At 36.7% G+C, this 23,515-nt stretch overlaps 1 protein-coding gene across 2 annotated transcripts; it reads right to left on the bottom strand.

Annotated features, from left to right (window-relative positions):
* Positions 1-218: 218 nt before the first annotated feature.
* LOC125837007 (exocyst complex component SEC8) lies at positions 219-23,164 on the bottom strand. 2 transcript variants are annotated; one of them, XM_049516141.1, is made up of 27 exons: positions 23,030-23,164; positions 22,853-22,908; positions 21,845-22,057; positions 19,022-19,195; positions 16,812-16,916; positions 16,345-16,454; positions 15,709-15,888; positions 14,898-15,060; positions 14,645-14,751; positions 13,765-14,063; positions 13,465-13,628; positions 13,201-13,316; positions 7,194-7,264; positions 6,870-7,000; positions 6,744-6,793; positions 5,470-5,570; positions 5,059-5,171; positions 4,606-4,713; positions 4,038-4,235; positions 3,596-3,681; positions 2,675-2,870; positions 2,509-2,586; positions 1,369-1,470; positions 1,202-1,276; positions 895-990; positions 747-796; positions 219-656 (listed from the first exon to the last, which is right to left on the bottom strand). In XM_049516141.1, the coding sequence occupies exons 2-27, from the start codon at positions 22,892-22,894 to the stop codon at positions 569-571; spliced, it is 3,216 nt and encodes a 1,071-aa protein (XP_049372098.1). In that variant the 5' UTR covers positions 22,895-22,908; positions 23,030-23,164; the 3' UTR covers positions 219-568. The 2 variants fall into 2 exon arrangements, 1 of the variants encoding a protein (XP_049372098.1); XR_007443495.1 differs by lacking the exons at positions 219-656; positions 747-796; positions 895-990; positions 1,202-1,276 and having other exon boundaries at positions 1,368-1,470; positions 2,509-2,606; positions 23,030-23,131.
* Positions 23,165-23,515: the final 351 nt, after the last annotated feature.

Below are 23,515 nucleotides of genomic sequence, written 5' to 3'. Positions count from 1 at the left end.
AAATGCCTTTAGGTGCGCGTTGAATCTTCCAAAAAATATATTTTTAAAAGATCAATATAACTCACAACTACTAGTTCTCATGCTGGCAAGAAAGATCACGTGGAACAATTAAAGATAAATATCCGAAAATATTTCATTCCAGATGGTGAGGCATATCACTTACGTACTTTTTCTTAGCCAGTGTGTTGACGAACCACTTACACTCCGCGTTCAAAGTGAAGATCTTTTATTACTCGATACAGAATTTTACAGACATGATTCATTTCATCCAAACTAAAGAAAACCCCTTCATATGAACAAGATGAAAATTAAAGGTTGCCAAAAAATGATGCAGGACACTAAAGAATATTGACTACAAAAAGAATAACAATAATAAGTCTAACAGTCCTGACCAAAAACCATGAACATTTATGAACATTCTGGTTAAGCTTTTTCCATGTAATTACTTCCAACCATCTATACATATGCCTGCACTTCACAAAGCTCTGCAACATAAAAAGAATCAATCTGCAAACACTCTTGTCCAGCAAGTTCCAATGAAAGGCAGTGTACTGCACTTCAGTTTGAATTAGCGGGGCAATACTTCAGCTACACGATCATGTGCATCAGCTGGAATTTCCCTTCCCGGAACCTGAACCTTCAGAAGATGAGAGTACCTGAAGAGAAGACATTGAATGTTTGTTTTCATTACCACTTGTAGCCCAATTGTCACATCTATTAACTGCACTAACATAAAAAATACTTACTCTGCAAATGAAAACAGGTTCTCATGCTCTGCGATAAATGCAAGTAGGGCCTGAGAAAAGGAACCCAATGATTACACAGATGTTGTAACTAAGAACCAGAAGCACAACAACAGAAAGTTCAACGTCGTGAACTTGCAGACTTAATTACCTCAAATGGCATGTTCAACAGCTCATAGTACGTCCTAACATGGTCTAATCTCAATTGCACAGCTTCACCGTCGATTGAGGGGATAGCAGCCAAAGCCTAAACAACTTGGAAGAAAACTATTTGTTATGCTGTGTGAGAAAATAACAACGCAAGCATCCAAGCTAGAAAGTAAAATTGAAAATTACATCGAATCAATGAGTAGACAGATTGGTTCCCTTGAGATGTTAATTTAGAGATCAAACTAATTGAATAGCATTTAGCTCTCTAAATGGAACCACCGTAAAGATTTCAAGGAAAGAGACACCACCTGTTCCAGTGCAATGGAATTACGGCATATTTGCTGAACTCCAAACAGGTTGATAGATTTCAAATCAGCCAAAGCCTAGGAAGCGATAAAGAGAAGAATAAGATGGCAGGTGGTTGGAAATTCAATTGAATATCAGAATTTAATCAACAGAACCGCTCTATGCAGACCTTGATTGATCCATTTGAAGCAACACTACATATACCACCGAATATATAGTTCCGCCTTGATCCTGCAATGAAGGGTGCCATTTCCTCATCTCGGCGTGTTATCTGGATTACAGAAACCAGAGAAAAACAATATGTAATTTGGTTCTTTAACTCTGTTCTAATAGAATGAAGAACTAAATCGAAATGGGCACTAATCTTCAATCAGTTGATAACCAAATTAAAAAAGAAGCAATTGGAAGAAAGCAAGCCCATGAATTGATTCTGAACGAGTAATATGCTAAAAGCAAAAATGAAAGTGTTGTCATCTGGTTTCAATGATTTCTCAAATCTACTGAAAAGCTATACAACAAAACATTGTGGGATGATTTTACTCCTCTGCAGTCCATGCTATTCACATCTCTGAATGACTTTTTCTTGTTTTAAAGACCACATGAGGCCATTGCAGAAGGAAACACTATTAGTCAATTGGTCAAATGGCAGTACCATTTTTATATACTCACATTGCTCACACCAAATAAGCTGGTCCCCAGTGCTTAAGTTACTCTTCAATTGTGTAGAATTTTTTCACTGTATAAAACTTATATCTTCTAAGTGAATTTTCTACTACTTCCTCCGTTTCAGTTTGCTCGTCTTGCCTCTTTCTTTTTTAGGCAACTCTTTTATTATAACTTTCCACATGTTTAAACCACAAGTTTAAAGGGCATTTTGGTACATTCCACATATCTTTAGCATAAGACTACAAGATTCAAAAGTCCTCTTCACTTTCTTAAACTCCGTTTCAAGTCGAAACCAGACAAACAAATTGAAACATAAGGAGTATTTCTTTAGAATTAATATCACAGTTGGGGCACTGAGGAGGTATGAGACCTTAGAATGAAGTCGGGATTCAAAAATAAAAATAGATGAAACACGATATCATCATACTACCCACCCAAGAGAACAGTCAGCATTTGAATTAAACACATACACAAAGTAAAAATTTGAATCTCAAAGGAGAAGATAGAAAGAGATCATGTGGTAGATCACAACATCCACACATCGTTACTACCATAAGGAAACTTTGTAAGGGTGAGAAAAGAGATCTTTACCAGAAAATGATAAGAAAAGATATTATACACTAAACACTGCAGAAAAATTTACCAGGGAAGTTATTGAAATTATATAATCATCCGGCTCCTCTGCATCTTGATCATCCAGGAATTCCTTACTAGTCATTTCCTGTAAAAGAGTTGCTCACACTGTTGGTCGTAAATACTACCCTCTTCTACAACAAAGTTAATCAACATCACCACTCATGCCCACAAACCTGCAGATGGAAAATAGTCTCCAATTGCATCTCCACACGAAGAACCTTGAGGCAATCAATTGCAAGTTTCCTATATTCTTCAGCAAAAGATGCCAAATCCTTAGGAGGCATACTGCTCGTTCTAGAATGCTTTGGAGCTTTCTGCCCTCCATTATCTTCTACCTGATTAGATGTGCTATGGCAAATCTTCCCAAGCCTGTAATTTGCATCAGAAAAAAGCTGACAAGCCATAAAAAGGTATTCAAAGTTCAAATAGAACCTGTTCAGTTGTACCAAAAATTTCACTATATACAAACAATAATCGTCAAAGCTTCCCCTAAATAACAAATGATACACTTAGCCACCGTGGGGAGAGGAAAGAGCTTGTGAGGAAGAGAGGAGGCAGATGCAGAAATTTTATGGGTCCCAGCCTCCCAGGTGTCTGTGTTTTCAAAACAACTTTTCCTTCTCCTTTTCTCTAGGAAACCTTTTTCTTCCTTTCAGTAAAAGACAACTCCTTCCTTTTGTTTCCCATAGAAGACATGTGGTCAAATTAAAATTTAGAACGTTGTATTAAAACTCTTAAATAATGGGTTCAAATTGTTAAAAATATTATAATAAACTTGAAAGCAGGTGAGCGTGAGTCGTCTGTTAGGAGTAGCAAGGTAAGACACCCAACATTAGTTAATTGCTGATTGTAATGACGAATGATAGGTAAATATGTGGCATCTACTGTGTGCTCTGACTAATTTAGTGCCCCAATAACTAAATGAACACACATATTTTTGCCAATCCTTGTTATGAGTGCAGTTACTCAAAAATGCTTGTCTGCACAGCAGTGCTCTCGCAAACTATGTGAGAACCCATATAAAACTCTGGTCTGCCGACTGAAGCAAACATTCGAAACGAAGAACAATACTGCAAAAAGATTTAAGAACTTGCCTTTCAATTGAATCAGCAATATATTCCAATGAATCACTTAAAGATGCCAGTAAAATTAGCTTGTTATCATCACGAATCAAGTTTTCCTGCAAATATGTATTGAAACTAGCTTAGCATATCAAAATATTTGACACCGAAAATTATATACATTATATTTCACTTGCCATGTTTGCTGAATCAATGTCAATTCTATGCTTATCATCAGTCACTCCATTATTTTCAGATTCATCTCATTTATGTGGCAATGCACCAAGTCATAATTCTACCTCTTTTCACATTAGTATTCATCTTCCTCTTCTTAATCATTTACAATTAGAATTTAAAATATTGCATTTCTGATGATACTGATCATCCTGACACAAATATTAACCCTCTTTAGCTATTGTCTACGTAGCCACAGACACTCCACCCCACCCGCCAAAAAAAAAGGTCAAAAAGAAACCTGTCTGATTGGTCGCAAATTCAATAATGCGTCACTGATTTCCATTTCAACCTCTGAACTTTCACCATTGGCAGCACCATTTTCTGCGTTAAGCTCACCAGTTGAGCAGGGTAAACATGCACTAGCTGGATCACGCCGCATCAGATTTTCAATGTCATGTCTGCCTATGAGCATATAACTTTGCTTCTCAAGAACTGCCTGAATAAATAAGATATAGGATTGTCAAGTGCATAAAGGGGGGATGAGGAAATTGAGGCAACCTAATAATATTTTACTTATGTACTCTACTCCATTTTCTAACTGTGCCCCCACAAAGTGATAGTTTCCCCTTCTAAGGAAACTCTCTGGTTTGGTGGTTGTTTGGAAGCTTTTCGTTTAGACATTAGCTGTAAAAAATCTTCTCGTAGAGAACTTTTCTCATCTGGATATATAGAGTCATTCTGATTAAAGAACAATAGAGAACTTCCATTCCATAGGCTATCTTCCAGATAACAATAAATATTGATAAGCACCACCCGCTACCTCTACTATACACAAACAACCATCAAATGAGAAGGATTGTTCAAACCTCCATGTATGAAGTGCGACATCTTTCATATGTTCTTTCCAGAAAAGTTTGAACATAGTTCACAAGAGCAACAGCAAACTTTGGCATTGCTTGTGCCCATCCAAGCACCTGTATGAATGTAAACATTTAAATGCTGGAGACTGATTCAAGTAAGAAACTGGAAAAGATATTAACCAGGCTGATGCAACCCAAGGAGAGAAAAGACGGAAAGCAAATCAAATTGGAACACAACAATGTCTTCACTTGTATACAGTAATTTATGGTGTTAACATCGCTCCTACATACTAACAGCACAGAAACAATGTCTTCACTTGTATACAACAATTTATGGTGTTAACATCGCTCATACTTACTAACAGCATAGAACAGATCAACTAAAGCACTTGACTGTTCAAAAATAATGAAATGATAAACATACAAGATTTATCAGAAAAAGTAATGAACATATTGTACCTCTTTTGCTAAGAAATCTATTGCCAAAAGTCCTTGCAGGATTGGCCGACCTTTCTCAATTAATGGGGTATAAGATGTTACAGCATGCGAGCGTGGACGAAATGCCGCTGGGCCTATAAAAGAACTTTAAGCATCACAACTTCATAGCCTAGCATCGATTTACATAATTCAACAATGTATGCAGATTTTATATTTTGAGTGCATTTGAGGAAAATTGTGAATTTTAAGCATCACCATTAATTCCATCTCTAAATATGGTCTAGCTGATTTTTTTTGTATTTGATAAATGAGAAATCCCTAGGGAGCAGTCACACACGCTCAAAACTTGAGTTTTTACCAACAGATATTGTACATTGCAACTTCTATAAATCTCATTAGCTAGCATAGAATGTAACATGTAAAGAGACTTGCTTGATATTGCCTGCTGTACAGCTTTCCGATAATCAACAAACATTGCAGGTAAGAAGTGATCCTTCACAAAGTTCTCCACAAAGGCCAGAAGTCCATCATTCCTGCAATAATTATACGTAAAAGTGAAGGAAGAGTACGACAACCCAGTATAGTCCCAAAAGCGGGGTCTAGGGAGGCTATAGTGTACACAAACCTTACCACTACCTCGAGGAGGTAGAGATGCTGTTTCCAAAAGACCCTCGGCTCGAGTAACAAACATCAAAGCAGCTAACAGAATAATACAGAAGTAAAGAGGACATAGAAAATAATGAGTAAAACATAACCTAACATACCAAAGAGGGGCAACAACCATAACCAACTAATGTGATAACTGAAGCATAGTTAAAAAAAATGGAATAACAGAAGTCGTAAGATAGGCCAACTTCGAGACAAATGCTACCACTACTACTGGTAAAAAATAAAAATCAGGGAACAGATACAATGCACCAATCTATCCTTCTAGGAAATGAGACAACGCTCAACTACCTGCTAACCTTCTACCCTAATCTCAACCTCTATATACAATGTATAGTAATTTAAAATATACAATGTATAATATTTTTTGACATAATAAACCAACATCCAATAATAAACAATCCCTACAATTCTTAGCCCGTCATTATAATCCTTGCATTATTACTCCTTGTATTACATCTCTTGCATAACAATCCCTGCATTACTATCTTGCATAACAATCCCTACATTACTAATCCCAACATTACAATCCTTGCATTATTACTCCTTATATTACATCTCTTGCATTATAATTCCTATGTTACTAATCCCCACATAACTTGCTTCTAGACCAAATGTTCTCTCGGTGAATATAACGAATCCATCAAAATTTTAAGGAAAATCACACAGGTCCCAAATAACATACAGAGACAAAGAAATTCCTCCATAACACTGGGAAATTTCTTTTAATACTATAAGGGAAACATGGAAATGCGAACAGTAATCACCAAACAAAAATATGAGAAATCATTAACCGTTTCTTCAGCAATTAGATTTCTCTCTACCAAAGCAGTAGAATTAACAAGGCGGGATGAAATTTATCCTTGTTTCCTTTTTTAACTTTGGAGGGGAGCTGGTTCTGCTGGTTAGTAGACAAATCATTTCAAGGTGCGATCAATGTGAAAAGAAGGCTACTTATCATCAATGACCATTACATTTCACATAAAAATTAAGAACACAAACCCATCAAACAAGATAAGGTACAAAATAATCCAGCTTACCCAAGTTGCGAGTACTTCTGTGGCAGCATGGAAGCGACTTTATCTGTAAACTGTTGATAGAATCTTGGTTAGTAAAGAGACTTCCAGTACTCTTGGACTGATTATAGCATTATGATTAGATCAAACCTGAAGAACAGGTCGGTATATAGAGGCTGCTAAATAAATTCCCTGCTCAGGTAAAATAGCTGATGTACCATAACCTTCTTGCAGTACATTGGAGCCTCTCTTACCCCATCCTTGCCTAATGAGGTCAACCCCTGAGTTTAAATTGTTATAGAGTCAAATCATTCAGCTAAACCAGAAAGAGATGAAGGTGCAGTAAGAATCTTTCTCGCCTGCCCATTAGTTAAGTAGCAAGATCGGTAGGAAAATAGACATGTAACAGAACCCCAAAAAAACCGAATCTAGAACTCAGTATACTTTGTTGTTTTGGTAATTCTCCTGACATACCTTGATTTGAAATGGATACAGTAGCATCTGTGAAACGAAATGCAAATGTTAGACCATCTTCTGACCCATCCCTGAAACAAATACAAATCAAAGATGGTCCATGATCAACAAGAGTGAAAGTTGACACACGATATCAACTAGAGAGAAAATTGACACATGATATCTAACAGAACAAAAAGTAGTGCCTTTTCCATACAACAACATACCCAGTGAAATCCGTACCCTTACCTCATGGAGGTAGAGAGGCTATTTCCGAAAGACCCTCGACTCAGGTCACATATCAAAGCAGTATGAAAAGAAAATACACAAGTAAAGAAGACATAGCAAATACTATGTAACACCCCAGAAAATTTTTCGAACTAAGACTCGAACCGTTCTTCGTAGTGAGTGAGATTTTTGCAAGGAATTTAAAATTTCTTGAGTGGTAAGGTCACTATATGTAGCACCTTAAGTTCCAAGAAGAATCAAAGAGAAAAACATTCAAGTCATCCTAAGTTTTCTTAAGTTTGGGTCAACTTCAAATGACCATAACTTTAGTATAGAATGAGTTAGGAAGCCCATAAGATATTTACTTAAATCTCTTCGAGTTCTCTTTCCAGCGCTACCTAGTTTGCTCAATTCCGAGCTCTGAGTAAAAAGTTATGACTGATTTGCTAACGACGTGCAAACCTGGCAGCAGCTCCGCGACGCGGAGCCAATACGGACCTCACTGCCTGGTGAAAAATCATTCCGACTCCCAGCTCGTTTTATTTATTTATTTAGAGGTATTTTAGTCCTAAAAACCCTTAGGAGGTCATCTAAATTACCCTAAACGTGTAGAAAATCAGTTTTCTTAAATCAAAACCCTATCTTCCACTCCAAAGATTCTACGCTCACGAAACTCAAGAAAAGCTAAGGCTAGGGTTCTTCTTCAAAGACTTTTCTTCAAGTTGCTTCAAGAAGATAATTCTTTCAGGTATGTAAGCTTCCATAGTGTTGGGTTTGTTCACCCACACGCCAATCATGTTAATTTCAGCTTTAAATTCATTCTAAAAGTTGAAGCTTTGATGTTCTTGATATGTATTCTTGAATTTGCTTTCGTTCATGAATTGGGCTGAGATTGAGGAGTTATTGAGATTATTGTGTCGATTTATAGAGTTGTTAGAGTTAGATTCTAGTGTACATGTGCTGGGTATCTGAATCTAAAGAGAGATTGAGCAAAAGAATCGAATTTAGGCGAATTGGGGTTAGAAACAAAGAAGGAAAAAGTCCGGTGAATCTGGCAACCCAGTCCGCGTCGCGGACCTGCCTCCCCATTTCATAAAATTTTCTTCGCGTCGCGGAGAGGCCACGGACCTCTCTGCCTCAAAAGTTATTTCGCGACCAAATATTAAAAGTCACCTCCGTGTCGCAGACTTGCTTCCAAATAATGATTTCTTGATCGTTTCTCACGTTTAGCTATCTGAAAACACTCCTAAGCATCTCGAGATCTTTCCTATCACAGAGCACAACCTTGAATACATAAATCAAATTCAAGGTAGAGTTGAGAGTCAAGTTTGAGAGTTCTTTCAAACCTTTTTTGAGAAAGTCCCTTTGAGTCCTTTGAGGAGTCTTCTACAACTTCTAATAACTTGTTTCAAGACTCGAGCAAGTGAGTATGAGAGTGAGGAGAATATATTCATGAGTCTATTTTGTCATCACAATATCCTTCATATCCGTAACCATAACTCTTGAATTCATAATTCACATTCAAGAGAGAGTTAAAGTAGAGTTCAAGAAAGTCTTTGAGTTCAATTGTGAATCCTTTGAGATCAACTATTAATTCGAACTAAGTTTTGAGGAAGTAAGTAAGAGAATGAGAAGAGTCGTATACATGAGTTCCTTGTTGATATTTTGACCCTTGAGTCGAGTCGTTCATGCCCATAACTTCCGCATAAACTCCATCAGTTGAGTACCTTTGAGAGTAGTATCTTCAAGTTCTAAGTCTTGAGTATTGAGTTCTATGCATAGTTATTGAAAACCTTGAATTGAGTCGTTCACGTCCATAATTCGGCATGAACCCTATTTTAAGAAGTCTTTTTACAAATTGTTTTAAAACTTGTTTTAAAGACTTGAGCACTGAGTTGAGAAAGAGTAGAGTTGAGTTCATTTTCTTTAAAATGATATATGGGAACTAAGTATTCCCAAGAGTAAATGTTTTTACATTTAAGACGAGAGGAAACTGAGGTTTCCAAAAGAGTTTTGAGCCGTTTGAGTACTACCTCTTTTAAGAAAAAGATGAGTTTTGAGAAGAATTTCTAAAGCATGATTAGTATGACAATCGAGTATGTCATCAATGTTTAAGCAGTATGGTATCTAGATATACCATTAATGTTTATGCAGTATGACTTCCCGAGTCACCAATGATCATATTAAAATATGATTTTGTTATGTTTTGAGAAAGAGTTTTCAAGAGCAGTTACCTCTTTTAAGAGGGTAGTTTGAGCAATTATCTCAAACCAAAGAAAGAAGTTTTGTTTTTACAAATATATGAGCTAAGATATTTTGGAAGTAGTATTGAGCACCAATATGGGGACGAGTTTGAGTTCAAATAACTCACGTCTCCATAAACCATGTAGCCATCATGGGTAGTAAAGGATCATACTTTTTAGATGACTCATTAAGATGCTTTTAACATAAGCTAGTGGATCCACTTAATTAAGGCGTCCTATATGACGGCAAAGTATAGGACAGTTCTGGCAGCGTGGCAAGACGATGTATCATCACTTAGGCTTAGAGTGGTGGTTGTCGGTTAGAGAAACTCCCACAAAGTTATATTGTATTTTTATATATCCAAACTGAGTATATTGTATTCTTTAATACATTGAAGTTGCTTTCTATTGTTTTAAAAAGCTTTCCATAAATTGCATCTCTTATTGTTGCTTTATATTGAGTTGAGTATCCAGAGTTGATTTGTGCTTCATTGTGTCGAGTACCTTATTGTTGAGTTTTACAGAGTTGAGTATCTTATCTTTGAGTACTTCTGAGTTGAGTATCTTATCCTTGAGTATTCCTTGAGATGAGTAAGTTTGAAAAGAGGCAAGTATGTTTCTTTTTTATCAAGTTTCAAGCTTATGCTTATGTTTATGTTTTAGAATTCCCCTTACATGCTCGTACGTACTGAGCCATTTGGCCTGCATCTTTTCATGATGCAGACACAGGTATTCAGGATCATCAACAGGAGATTCGTTGATACATCCGGGAGTTCGAGTTAGCTATGGTGAGCCTCCTTTTTTCCGGAGGATTTCATTTACTTTTCAGTTTAGTCAGGATGTCATGGGTCTTGTCCCGACTTCCATCTTTATCAGTTAGAGGCTTCATAGATAGTCAGTATAGCGTATTATTTATTTTATTAAATGTTTGAAAGACTTAAGTTGCCTATTTTATGGCGAGTTGAATAATTTATTTTTATGCAATGTTGAGTTTATTGAATTTTATTTCAGTTTTAAGCTTTTGCATGCTTAAGTTAGTCTTCCACTTGTAGTCAGCCAGGATGAGAGTTCGCTTGGGGACCAGCAATGGTTCTTGAGTGCCGGCCACGTCCAGGGTGTAGACTCGGGTCGTGACATACTAGGGAAAGCCTTACACAACATTTATCAACAACAAAAAAGGAACGGTAACAACAACAAAATAATGTGATAACCGAAGCATCAGAAATGAAATATTTTCTTTTTTGAAATTGGTAACAACTTGTATTAACAGTAAAACTGGGCTACAAAAGGAGCTGAGCTGTGATCTTTACAAAAGTATAAAGGGGCAACGAACAAACGTTTACACTTTTCTTACTAAATCTACCAGGTCACCTATCTCCCCCCACATATTTTGGTTACACCAAAAATAGAAAAGGCTAAGACAATTCATCCTAATTTTCTGAGTAGGACTGCTGGTATCCTCAAAATATCTAGAATTCCTTTCCTTTCATATTTTTCACCATACACAAGTCGGGATGATCCACCACCACTTTTCTTTCCTACACTCTTCCAGCATCTGAGAAGTTCCATAGTAGAACTAGGCATAGTCGAGTCTATGCCAAAAACACAAAAACATGTGCCACAAATTTGAAGACCTCTTCTTTAAAATTTCTCTTCGGTCAAGCAAGTTTCCTTGCCACCAACCAACAAAAAAAAGATATCTTGGAAGGTATTTTTACTTACCAAATGGGCCTCCAGGGCCAAGACTCAGTCGAGGGGGAGAGCGTTCAGTAACAACAGACTTAACAGAGAAAGTTCCTTTGTTGTTCAATCTCCATTTGAGTCTGTCAGAATAAGCAGAAGTTCCTCCAAAGGAACCTATCAGTAGGAACATGTTGGTTAGGCTTTCCATTTCCCAGTCATTAAGAGGTCTTCGCTTCTGAAATGAAGATCCCAGCCTTGAGGAATCCAAACTTGATCAACATGTGTTTGAATATAAGTCAGGGATATTGGCTATTAGGTTGTTATGGCGTGATCCTCCCAAAAGGTAGTCTTTTTTCCATCACAAACTATGATCTACATTAGCCCAGAATTCATGCCATTAGTTTCTAACAGATCTCCAAACACCGGTACCATATGGACCCTGTGATCCATTGACTATACATCCCATATTTCTGAGAGTTGAATCCTCTCCATAATGCATTGTGTCCTCTGAGTTGAACCTCCATAGCCATTTCTGCAACATACTTTTGTTGTGCAACCTCAAATTCTAAATCTCCAGTCCACCCTGCTTCTTGTTCAAAGTGAGTGAGTCCCATTTGACCAGGTTGAAGCATCTCTTTTCCTTATTAAAATATCTTCTTAGTCTGTCAATCTTTTCCTCTACTCCTCTGGGAATTGGGAGGAGAGACATAGTGGGAAGAGCATCCAAGAACGAATTAATGAGTGTAACACTGCCACCAAAGGAGAGGCATTGGGTTTTCCACCTAGCCAACTTTTTGTCACATCTCTCCAAGACTTCATTCCAGATCTCTTGTACTTGTTTTTGGCACCTAGAGGCAGCCCTAAGTATTTAGAGGGAAGGAGCCCAATTGACAGCCTAGGTTCCATGCTAGATTCTGAAGATCATTGACCTGATTAACCGAACTTCTGCTCCAATTAAAATGAAAGGCCAGACAAGACTTAAAGATGGTCCAAATTGCTCTGAGATGTCTGATCCACTCCACATCAGAATCACATAAAACTAGTGAGTCATCAGCAGACACGATGGTGAGTGATTTCTAGACCAATAGTGGACTGAGAGTCAAAACCCCTGATCCATTCATTAGTATTTATTGTCCTAATCAAGTGATTGAGACCTTCCATAGCAATCAAAAATAAGAAGGGTGACATTGGGTCCTTGTCGAAGGCCCCCTTGTGATTAAAAGAATCTTGCTGGACAACCATTTATAAGAACAGATCTGACACTAGAGATGCAAAATTTGATCTAGCTTATACATTTATGCCCAAAACCCAAGTCATTTAGGATCTTCAACAGATAGCCTCAGTTGACATGGCCAAAGGCTTTCTCATACCCAATTTACATAGGATTCCTGGTCCTTTCTGTTTTAATCTGGAATCCACTAGCTCACTAGCAGCTAGCCCAACCAAATAATAATTTGCAACAAATACAAAAAGATGAATGATTTGAGTTTATGAGTAGTTGCCACTTTCCAGATACTCTACCCCACTAAGAGAATTGGGCTACATCAATAGCATCTAGGCCTTTCCAATTTGGTTACAAGTATCAAGAGATAAGTTAAAACGGGACTTGACTAGTTGAAGTCAAGTTGACTGAATGAGCGCACATGAATTCAACCAATTCCTTCCCTTAACATAGAAAACACCCCAAACAAAAGAACAAGAAGAGAACAACCTATAAAAAAAGAAAACGGGAAAAGGGAGCAAAAGTAAACAGATTTTCCAGTTAAATATAAATTGAGTTAAATTGAAATAAAAGAAGACAGGGAAGTAAAATAACATAAAATATAGAGATCACAAGCTTAAGGACAACAGTGATAAGCAGTCCAGTAACTTGCCTCTTTTCCTTTGAAGGGGCCTTGCTTGCAAGTCTTGCTGTTTGGACAGCAGCATCTGCGGATGCAGCTTCTGGAGTAGCTCGCAGGATCTCACATATGAGTTGTTGGCATTCACTCTATTTGCACAATAACGTTAGTGAATATATTTCTATCATCCATAATCGAATAGGCACTGCTTTGTTACTACACCATTTATCTGTACTCTAACCAACTAGAGGGATCTTGGGCATCAGAATGCAAATGATTGACATGGAAGAAACTGACCTGTAAGACGGTCAATGAAAAGCCAATGTTATACCCTCCAGTGGCATGAGATGCATCTGAATCAGGGTTCCAACTGATGTCTGTAGGCATGGACTTAGGCGTGTTCAAGTCAATTTGTTGAGAGCACTTTGACTCAAGAAGTTCTCCAACAATAACATGGTTCTCTGGAAATTGTTCGGTTGCAATCACAAACCAAAAGTAAAAGATTGTTGAACTGAATCCAGAGTACTTGAAGCAAAATCAATAAGGGAAAGAAAAAGAAAAAATGACAAAAGAAATTTGCAAGACCTTATCACTTACCAAATATATGAACAACAGCATCAAGAGTTGAATCAAGGAGTTCCTTTGCAGCAGCCTGTGCTGTTCCTGTAGGAGCCATGACAGGTGAAACAGGGCTGACTGCTAGTAGCACTGAGAGATATATCTCATTGTGATGCTTCTGTTTTGAAGACTGAAAACTCTCCAATTGCCCTTTAAGATAGTGAAGACCTGTAATGGCTGCTTGAGCAGCCTGGCCAATGCGAGGTCGTGAAGCATTTTCTGCATGAGCTTTGATTTTTGTTGTGATTATCTCATGAATAGTAGGTCGTAATCTTTGGCTGTTGAAACAAATACAATGAAGATAAAAGTAATTAGAGACTACATATTCAAATACCACAAATGAAACATGACGAAGATAACCTCTATACAGAAAGATAGAAACAAATATAAGACTCAGCCAATTCAATCATGAAAAGTATACAAGAGAAAACATCACAATTTAGAGCAAGGATCGAATCATAGTTCCCATTAGCACTGTATGCAAACATTAACGGAATATGTTTATTTGCTAATACGACGGGCAAAAGTGCAAATTTGGCTTAAGACCATGAGTGGCATCCTATAGTTGTCATGTTCCTGTATTGAAAAATTGGATCTTAGCCAGCTTGTGTACTAGTTTTAAAAGAGCTCCTCTGTCTCAAGTGTCCAGCAGAGATTTACGAACTTCCCTTGATCATTTCTGATGGAAAATTCACCTCTCCAATTACAGATCATCCTTTTGGGTAGCATCTATTTGCATCCCACAGCCTACGAGGTTATTCTAAAACATAGCTCTGCCCGAAAAAGATGAGAAGTATGCAGAAATCAAATCAGAGCTTTGCTTCCAATTGGCCCAAAAGCATGAAAGATGAGAACTAACCATATTATGGCGCCTGCTGCTGCAACTTTCCCAAGCATGCAAAGACACTCAACCATGGTCTGCAAGTACTTCACATGCAAGGGAGCATCAGTTTTCCTGATTGCTTCCTACATTTGAAATATATTGGAGCACATTAAACTCTTGTGAATAACTATCAAAAGTTTGATATTGACAAGCACGCAGAAGGCAACTTTATATCAATCAATCAACTATGCCACAACCCCAAACTAGCTGGGTTTGGCATCTTTCTTACAACAAATTCATCTGGTGTAGAATCTGAAAGCCATGTCGGAACTTGATGAGAGATAACTTTTACATCCTTCGAAGCACCATCGGTGCCATTAATCCTTGAAGAGGTAGGATTGCCATCTGACACAGTATCTTCACCATCCTCGTCATGACCTTCTACTAGGGAGCTGCAAATAAAGCAGAAGAAAGGAACTCAGTTGCTATCACTTGCAGTGTTATCAAAGGCGAAAAGCGCAAAAAAGCTCTAAGGTCCGTGGGGGCTTTAAGCGTAAAGCGCAAATAAAGCATGGGCTTTAATGAAAAAAGGCGCAAAGGGAGAAAAGAACACAAATATATATATGTTTAGTTCAAGACTAATAATTATAAATATGAATGACAAATATATGACCAAAGATTTTGAAAAAAATTTATGATAAAGTGAAATATCAATTATTTAGTGTCACTTCTTCATAAGAGGTTCATTGGCAAGAAAATGTTTGCCTTAGAACCTTGATGACAACACTGAATTGCACATAAAGCGAGGCGAAGCGCTCAACACATTTTGAGCCTCGCTTCAGGGCTTAAGCACGCTTAAAGCGTGCCTTGGATAACACTGATCACTTGTACCAGAAAGAGGAATGGATGCAGAAATCTACCAAAAGATTGATAAAGTTAAACTATCACTGAAAGGCGCTTATGTCGGACGCTATCGGGTTCGCTTAAAGATGAGACCTATGAAGAGGTTAGTCTAGATTCACATGTGGTCATCTGCAACAATATTGAGGATGATATTACCAATTGAACCACATCACTTAAAATTTTCTTTTTTGTCTTACCTGCCATCAATAGAGCTAGTTTTATGAGATCCATCCCCAGCTCCAAATGAACCAAACTGATTGTCACCTTTTAGCAACCTAGTTCTTCGAGAAAGAGGCTGTGAGTTGTTCATGGACAATGGTATAGCTACAGTGGTTGGTACTTCATCATCCCTTTCACTGATACTAAAGAGAGTTGAACTGCAAAAGGATGTTGAGCAAATATAAAGCAACATCTGAAATTAAAATCTAAATGAAAGATATGTGGCTCCTCCCAACAGAAAGTTAAGGATAACAAAGTACAAAAAGAATCACCTCCAAAACCATGCTTCATTAATTGCAAGCACAAACAGATTAATTAATCACCCAATTATGTATCTCAACAAACAGAATATCGAGTTGCATTGCTAGAGGTAGCCTCAGCTTCAATATTTTAAGTGGATAAGGACAGCATGGTATGTATGTAGGTATGTATGTATGTATGTATGTATATATATATATATATATATATATATCAAACTTCAGATTCATTGATAGAAAAAAACGTCTCCAATGAAAGACTTGACGTGTAAAAAACGTCTCCAATGAAAGACTTGACGTGTATACAACCTCAAACAGCAAGAAGGTTTTTATAGACCAAGGCTAACTAATTTGTACCTGTATTCACCCTTATTATAAAGATGGGCATGCAGATCCTCCAAGACTTTATAGAAGAGAACTCCTCGTAGTTTTGTCAACTCAGATCTGACATCTTGTAAAGCACCAACCTATGTGATGCCAACAATATACAGTAAGTACATTAAGCCATCCTTTGCATTGAGTAAGAATTGCCAACAAAAAATGTTACAAAAGATTAGTGCTAAAAACTTGTTTATCAACTTGAAATTGGTGTTGCTGTGTCGACAACAGGAGCTGCAGCATTTGTAATAGTAATTGGTGTTGCTGTGTCGACCATAGAACAAGAAGCTGCCTCTTTTAACAAAATCAGTTTTAACATACAAAATATTGACTACCGCAAGACAGAAAAAAACTCAGTATGCTGAAATTGTGTCCACAGTTTCTTTCAAGCAGCCACAGGTAAAGTGTGAAGGTAGAATCAGTTATGAATGTTTTAATTAACCCACCGTTTGAAGGCCCTCTCGTTCAAGCATAAGAGCTGATTGAACATGCAACTGCACGGCAGCATAGAATTGCTTTTCATTGATCAGCTTTTCAATACGAGCAGGAACCTGAGGTTGAAAAGACAAGGTAATGTATCAACAAGAATGAAGATGGACAGTGATGATAAAATAAAAGGGCTGAAGGGATCTGCGAATCTGCATAGCATCATCAACATGTGCAGGCTCTTCTTCATTAAAATTACTTGAACAGGCTATCTTTGGGAGGACCACAACATCATAAACATTTGCAAGGCCAAGAACATAATATAAATATAAGGCAAGTCTAAGATGAAAAATTCATACCACAACTGGAAGAACCAGTGTTCAGATGAAGTTTATTAAAAGTTGAACTAGGTAATTAGGAACCTGTAACTTGTTGTGGCAGGTTCTGGTTTTTTGTTTTGGAATAGAATACAAGTTGTTACGAAAAAATTTGCACAACATTTTCATTATTGAGAACTGAGAACCCACTCGAGCTCCCCACAAGGACAGGTTCAACATTTTTATCATCAACCTAGCCTCTCCCACCCTGATACTCTGAATAGAGAATTCTTTCAGCTCTGTGAGCCCTAATGACAACAGAAAATACGGTAAAAGAGCAGACAGACGACCCGTATACTATCCTGTCAAGCTCACCTAGACCAATCAATAATATCCGTAGGGCCTCATCTTTTAACTGATACCCACCAAGCAATCCTAGAGCTAGCCTTTCCTTTTATTTGATTAGAAGGAGAACATGATTCTGGTCAAACATCTTTTCACAGGTGTAAGAAGCATCAGGTCAACAAAAAATTAAGAGGTAGATTACATTACTCTGATGCAGAAGAAGAGAGCAAAAGATAGAAAAGGAAAGGGGGAAATTCCGTTGAAATATTCATGTCAAAGCGAGGATAGATTGTATCACGACTTCCAACTGTGATGGCTACTTATCATATTGAATCTTGTGCACTGACCTCTATGTATTTATTTATTTTTTTCTTTTTTAGATGAGTTTATATGATTGTCGTATTCTATATACATGCTCTACTGTTTCTATTGGATTAATTACTTAAACACGGCCACCAAAACACATGGTGATTATCTTCCACTATGCTTTTACAACCAAACATTGATCCAGACCACAACTGCATGGATATTAGAATGAACAGTTTAACAAGACGAGCATTTAACCATGTTAATACCTACTACAAAGGTCCTATTTTCTTTTTTTCTTTTTTTATAATGGTGAAGTTCAATTCATGTAATTTCACCTATTACCCTCTTACTCGCACACCTACAAAGTCAACTTTTGGGCGCAACTAGACTATCCCACCGGGTATAACATCCTCATATTGATTCAAATACCAGGTAATTTTGTCCACCAAAACTTGGGCGGATGGAAAGAAATCACCTAATTTTTTTCTCTCTCCTGAGGAATTCAAACCCCGGTCACTCATGGTCTTTATTGCAACTTCATAGACCTCCAAGTCTCACCCTTGGATACGCTGAAAAGGTCCTCTTATAGCTTCACATTTATAGCACGGAGTGGCAGAGACACAGATCAAGCTATTTGGTAGTTTACTTTATCGACAAACTAAAACTATATTTACTCTTTATGGGATATTGCAATTCTATGTTTTGAATCCTTCAATTGCTTAGAAGTACAATCCAACTTCAGATGTCAATGGTTTTTGGCTTTTTGGTGCGATTTTCAAGATGTAAAGGATGATGACATTGTGCTAGATTGCATCAATTCAGGACAGGATTAGGGTTTTTTTGTACGGATAGGAACCCATCTTTTTGTTTTGCATAAGGGGATCCTAAAACATGTCAGCGCAAGCACTGTCTTAGTGCTTGGCTGTTATTTATAAAATTCTTACCTACTTCAATAAATATATAAAATTTTCTGTTTCTGAGACGACTTACAGATAAAAGACCATATTATCTTCCAAACAGAGCAGTTTAGACATTTTTCTTGGTAACAAGAAGTTTAACCATTAATTTCAATGCTAGTATGCACCTATTCATTCTTTACATAGACAGAGTGCATTGCAAGAAATGCAGCACACACAAAGCTACCCTTTTCCGAAAGCTCCGCAGGACCACCTACCACTATCCCTTCCTGATTAGCAGGGACTGGAGCAAGAATAATAGCAACAACACTGGTAGAAAAAATATAAACGAAGATAACTGACCTTAGCTATGCCTTCTATTTGATCTAACAAGGAGATAATATGTCGCAATGTAACAGACCGATACCACAACTGATGCAACTGCTTGTTACGGGCACCAAGAAGCTTCTTTGCCTCCGCCAAGTCACCTTTTAAAACACCAATACTTTGGGTGGATTCACTGAATAACCGCAAAATCTGAAGGTAAGGTAGACTAAAAGAATAAGATGAATATTGTTTGATATATAAGAATAAGAAGAATATTAAAAAGCCAAAAAAAAAACATAAAACTAGACTTCAGCACTGGCGTAAACTAATTACATACATAAACAACATGCCATGTTTCAGAACGTGCTGAGAGAAGCCTGCTTCTGTGCTTACTCCAGAAGTAGCATCAACTTAACCAGATACAAGAAATGTTTGGCTAAGCTTATAAGCTGGTCAAACAGATTTAAAGGAACCTTTCCACTTATTTATGCGTTTGGTAGACACTCAAAGTGCTTAAAAGATAAAATCAGCCTAAAGCCATAAGCTTGTCATCCCCAACTCTTAGGTTTTCAGCTTATAAGCTCTTTTGGTTTGACAAAGTTATTTACTATTTTTTGTCTTTAATATTTTAACTAATTCCCAAAATACCTTTTCCAAAACAAAACTCCTAACTTCCTCACTATCCCATATCATTGTTCCTCCTTTTCTCTCTTTTTATTTTTTTGAGAAGGTAACAATTTGTAGTATAAACCGGTACTTAGATAGTACTGAAAACCCCTATACAAAAAAGTAATGAAAATGTAAGAACAAAAACAGCAAGTCTAGCATGATTCTAATACTTTTAGGATGGCTTTTGCATCGATAGGGGAATTTCTCTTTTTCTTTATAAAGGGACTTCCAAATTTATGATTTTTGTGGAAATGTTAAGGGTATTTTAGTCATCTTAACAAAATATACCTTATCGGCAACTTATACCAAACGCAACAACTGCTTATTATCAGTTTCAACACTTCTATCCAAACACGTAACTGTTTATTATAAAATAAGTTTCGGGCACTTTCGGCACTTGAAAATCGGTCATTTACAATCAGCTAACTCAAACGCTCTAAGTCATTTTTTATTTCACATAACAGCTATAGTGGAACTGTAATAAGACCTTTGAATTTCAGAAAGACCAGCTTAAATTCAATTGGTTTCAGACTTCTTCTTTTTTTATGACAAGGGAAACCTGCAGCCGCTACTCTTTGGGTGCGCACAGGGTAAAACCCCCGTTCCTATGCAATAGCTCGCAAACCACATAGAAGAGGTAACCCAATTCAATTGGTTTCAGACTTTGTGAACTTAACAACATATTTAGGTTGGTTTAACTTTTGCATTTTTCTTCTTACTTCATCCAAAAAAAAAAAGACTCACCAAATTAAGTAACAAATAGAAGAGACGACATCTATCACTAAGCACCTGATTTTTTGTCTAGGATCTAAAACAGAGACCTCTCCAACTAGCATTAGGTTGTTAACTGAGTTGAAAGTGCAACTCTATGCCAAGAGAAAACATATCGATCAAAGGTATATAGAATACAAAAAGAGGTTACTGTTTTATATAGCCTAACATGATTTACATATCGATCAAAGGTATATAGAATACAAAAAGAGGTTACTGTTTTATATAGCCTAACAGCTAAATCAGAGCACAAGGGTTTTTCTGTTCAAGAAAAGAGTAAGTCACTGTACATTAGAGAATCAGAGTTCAAGGTTCTTCAAAGTGAATCTCAAAATAATAAATGTTAAAGGATGGTCAATGAATAAACATGTTCTGGGCCAAGCAGTCTTGTGTCCTGTAACTGCTTAAATAGATAAAGCTGCATCACCCATTGCAATTTTTACCCTGGCGGCAAACCGGAGAACAGTTCCCTGACAATGCGATAACGCATAAAAAGGTATGCTGACATTCAAAGACTGATAACTAAACCTTATAAAATAATTAAGAGTGTCCTTTTACCTATATTCTCCAAGAACAATGCTAGTCAAAATATATATAACTCTCAGTCTCTCACCATGGTGAGGGCAAGAATGAAAAAATTGTAATGAACTATTCTAGCATATGGTTCTACAAACATTTTCTTGTTTCTCTTTTCTTTTTATTAGGAACAGTTACTCCTTGTTCCAAGCTCAAAAGTATGTTGGCAGCCAGCATTGGTTAGAGATGAGAACAGCAAACCAATGAATTTTACTTTTTAATAGACATATTGAGGAAAAATTATCTTCAAGTTTCATAAGTAATGGATATATGGTTAGTGTTTTTGGAATTCTTCTATATCTTTCATTTTAGTATATCAATAAATTACTACTTTATCACAGAAAACAATTTTTTTGGTTATTGTATTCTTTAATTTTCTTTCCTTTTTTGGCCCAAGGAAGGGCTAATGTCAAACTCACTGCTTCAATTTTTTCTTCTTTACGATTGTTTTCTAGAAACAAAAGTAATTTCTATTGACAAAAAGAAAAGTGATAAAAGAAACCCTGTATGCAGGATTCAAGCACTGGGCAGGAGTCCTAATCGACAAAATCAATTACATTATCTATACGTGTCATTGACTGCACCATAAATATGAGGAAAGTAAAGATGACGGGATCTTATGTATCTGCACTAGTTAGCTTTCTTTCCCTGTTCATATCTTTTTCGATACCTCAATGTATAGATCCATGAAAAGATACCAAAGCAAAAATCAGAAACGAGTGCGCGTATCTCTTTCTAGGACAGTTCACATAAATAAACATTTGCTTGAAACTAGAAATTTGCATATCTAGGAAATTCACTACTGAACAAAATCAACAAATAAGGGACAATGTAAAAAGACACCTGAGAATAATTTTGAATAGCTTTATTGAAGCCACCATGGTAGGCATGCACGACTTCATCCACAACTTCCTCAATAATTTCACTCTGCTCCTTTAAGACATGGACATCACCTTCACGATCTTTCGAGGTTAATATACGAACAACGTGAGGCAGTGAATCAAACCGAGCGGCAGCCCAGTCTTCATCTACTCTAGCAAGTTCCTCCCTTAAGTACTGCAATTACCGCAAAACATATGATCAAACAAATGCTACAGAAATAACCCAAGATTTAGTAATAGATACAACCCAATTAATATATATTTCAGAATAAATTACTAATAGGAAGACCATAAGCTACTTACTAAAAAGCACGCCACAGAAATATCCCAAGAGTATCATAACATATAAACCACAATTACTATAAGTTTCATTAAAAGTTACCAAATTAGGAAGAATTCACTACAGTCCACATAGCCAGGGACGTAGCTACAGCTACCACAGGTCGTTGAAAAATTACATTGTATATATATGTCAAATTCTACATTAAAGTTAGACACCCTTAACTAAAGTTATGTCTTTGGCGTAGTGGTAATAGGTGTCCATTTGAATGAGGGAGTTCCGGGTTTGAATCCCAAATAGAACAATATTTTTTTTTATTATTTTGACGGCCACGCACCACTATTCTTGACCACCCTTAATAAAATTTCTGACTCCGCCACTGCACAGTGCATATGATCAAAGAAATGTTGCAGAAATTACCCAAATTTCAAATAAAAGAAAAGAAAAACCCCATATAAGCTAAATACTCTAGAGTATATGATCACTGAAATAAGAGATGAATCCAATGTACTCTAACTTTCAATACAAGTTACCAAAATAGAAATATTCTAATCTAATTAAGGAATTGTAAGCTGCAGCATGTCATAAAGACTAAAAATTTCCAGTTAAATTCATCAAAATCCCAAAACCCAACTGGGAAATCTCCAATTCCAGTGAAAATTCAAGGTAAACATGAGAAACTGAACTCACCGATTTGTCTATAGGAATGGGTAGTAGATCAAATTTCCCCATCTCAATATGCTCCACTGTACGAAATCACCAAAAAAAGCAAAAATTGCATAAAGGGGGTTATACAGATAATTCAAATAGCTCACAATATGAATCTAAATTGTGTAAATTTCGCATTTGAAAGAGAAAAATTAGTACCAGAGAAGGATATTGTTCGGATCTAAGAAACAGTACGAGAACTAAATTGATCAAATAACAGTGAAACGACTGATACGGTGTGCTGGGTAGGTGGGTGGGTGGAGTGGGGTGGGGTGGGGTGGGGTGAGGAGCTCCAGAGAGGAGAAGAGCTGGAGAATGGAAATGGAGATGTAGATGGAAGATGGAGATGATGATGATGAAATTAAAAATTAATTAAGGACTGCCTTAGTAAAATTATTTAATTATTTATTAATTTTAATTATAATAAAATCAACCAAAATAATTTTCTAGGCACAGACAACTCTTCCATAGGAGATTTTTATTTTATATTGACCTTGTTAAATGATGGTGTTAACTGTTAAGAAAAGAAAAGCTTGTCTAGAAATTCTTATGGGTAGGGCCAAATTGGTCAAGTATTGAAATTATGTTTATATTAAGAAAAATCATTTTTAATCAAACATAAACTTTTAAGTAAATGCTAGGATA

Source organism: Solanum verrucosum, unplaced genomic scaffold (assembly GCF_900185275.1).
Source record: "Solanum verrucosum unplaced genomic scaffold, falcon-dt-bn FXZP01000165.1, whole genome shotgun sequence".
In the NCBI taxonomy this organism is placed as follows: domain Eukaryota; kingdom Viridiplantae; phylum Streptophyta; class Magnoliopsida; order Solanales; family Solanaceae; genus Solanum; species Solanum verrucosum.
This window is presented reverse-complemented; position numbering and strand designations above follow the sequence as displayed.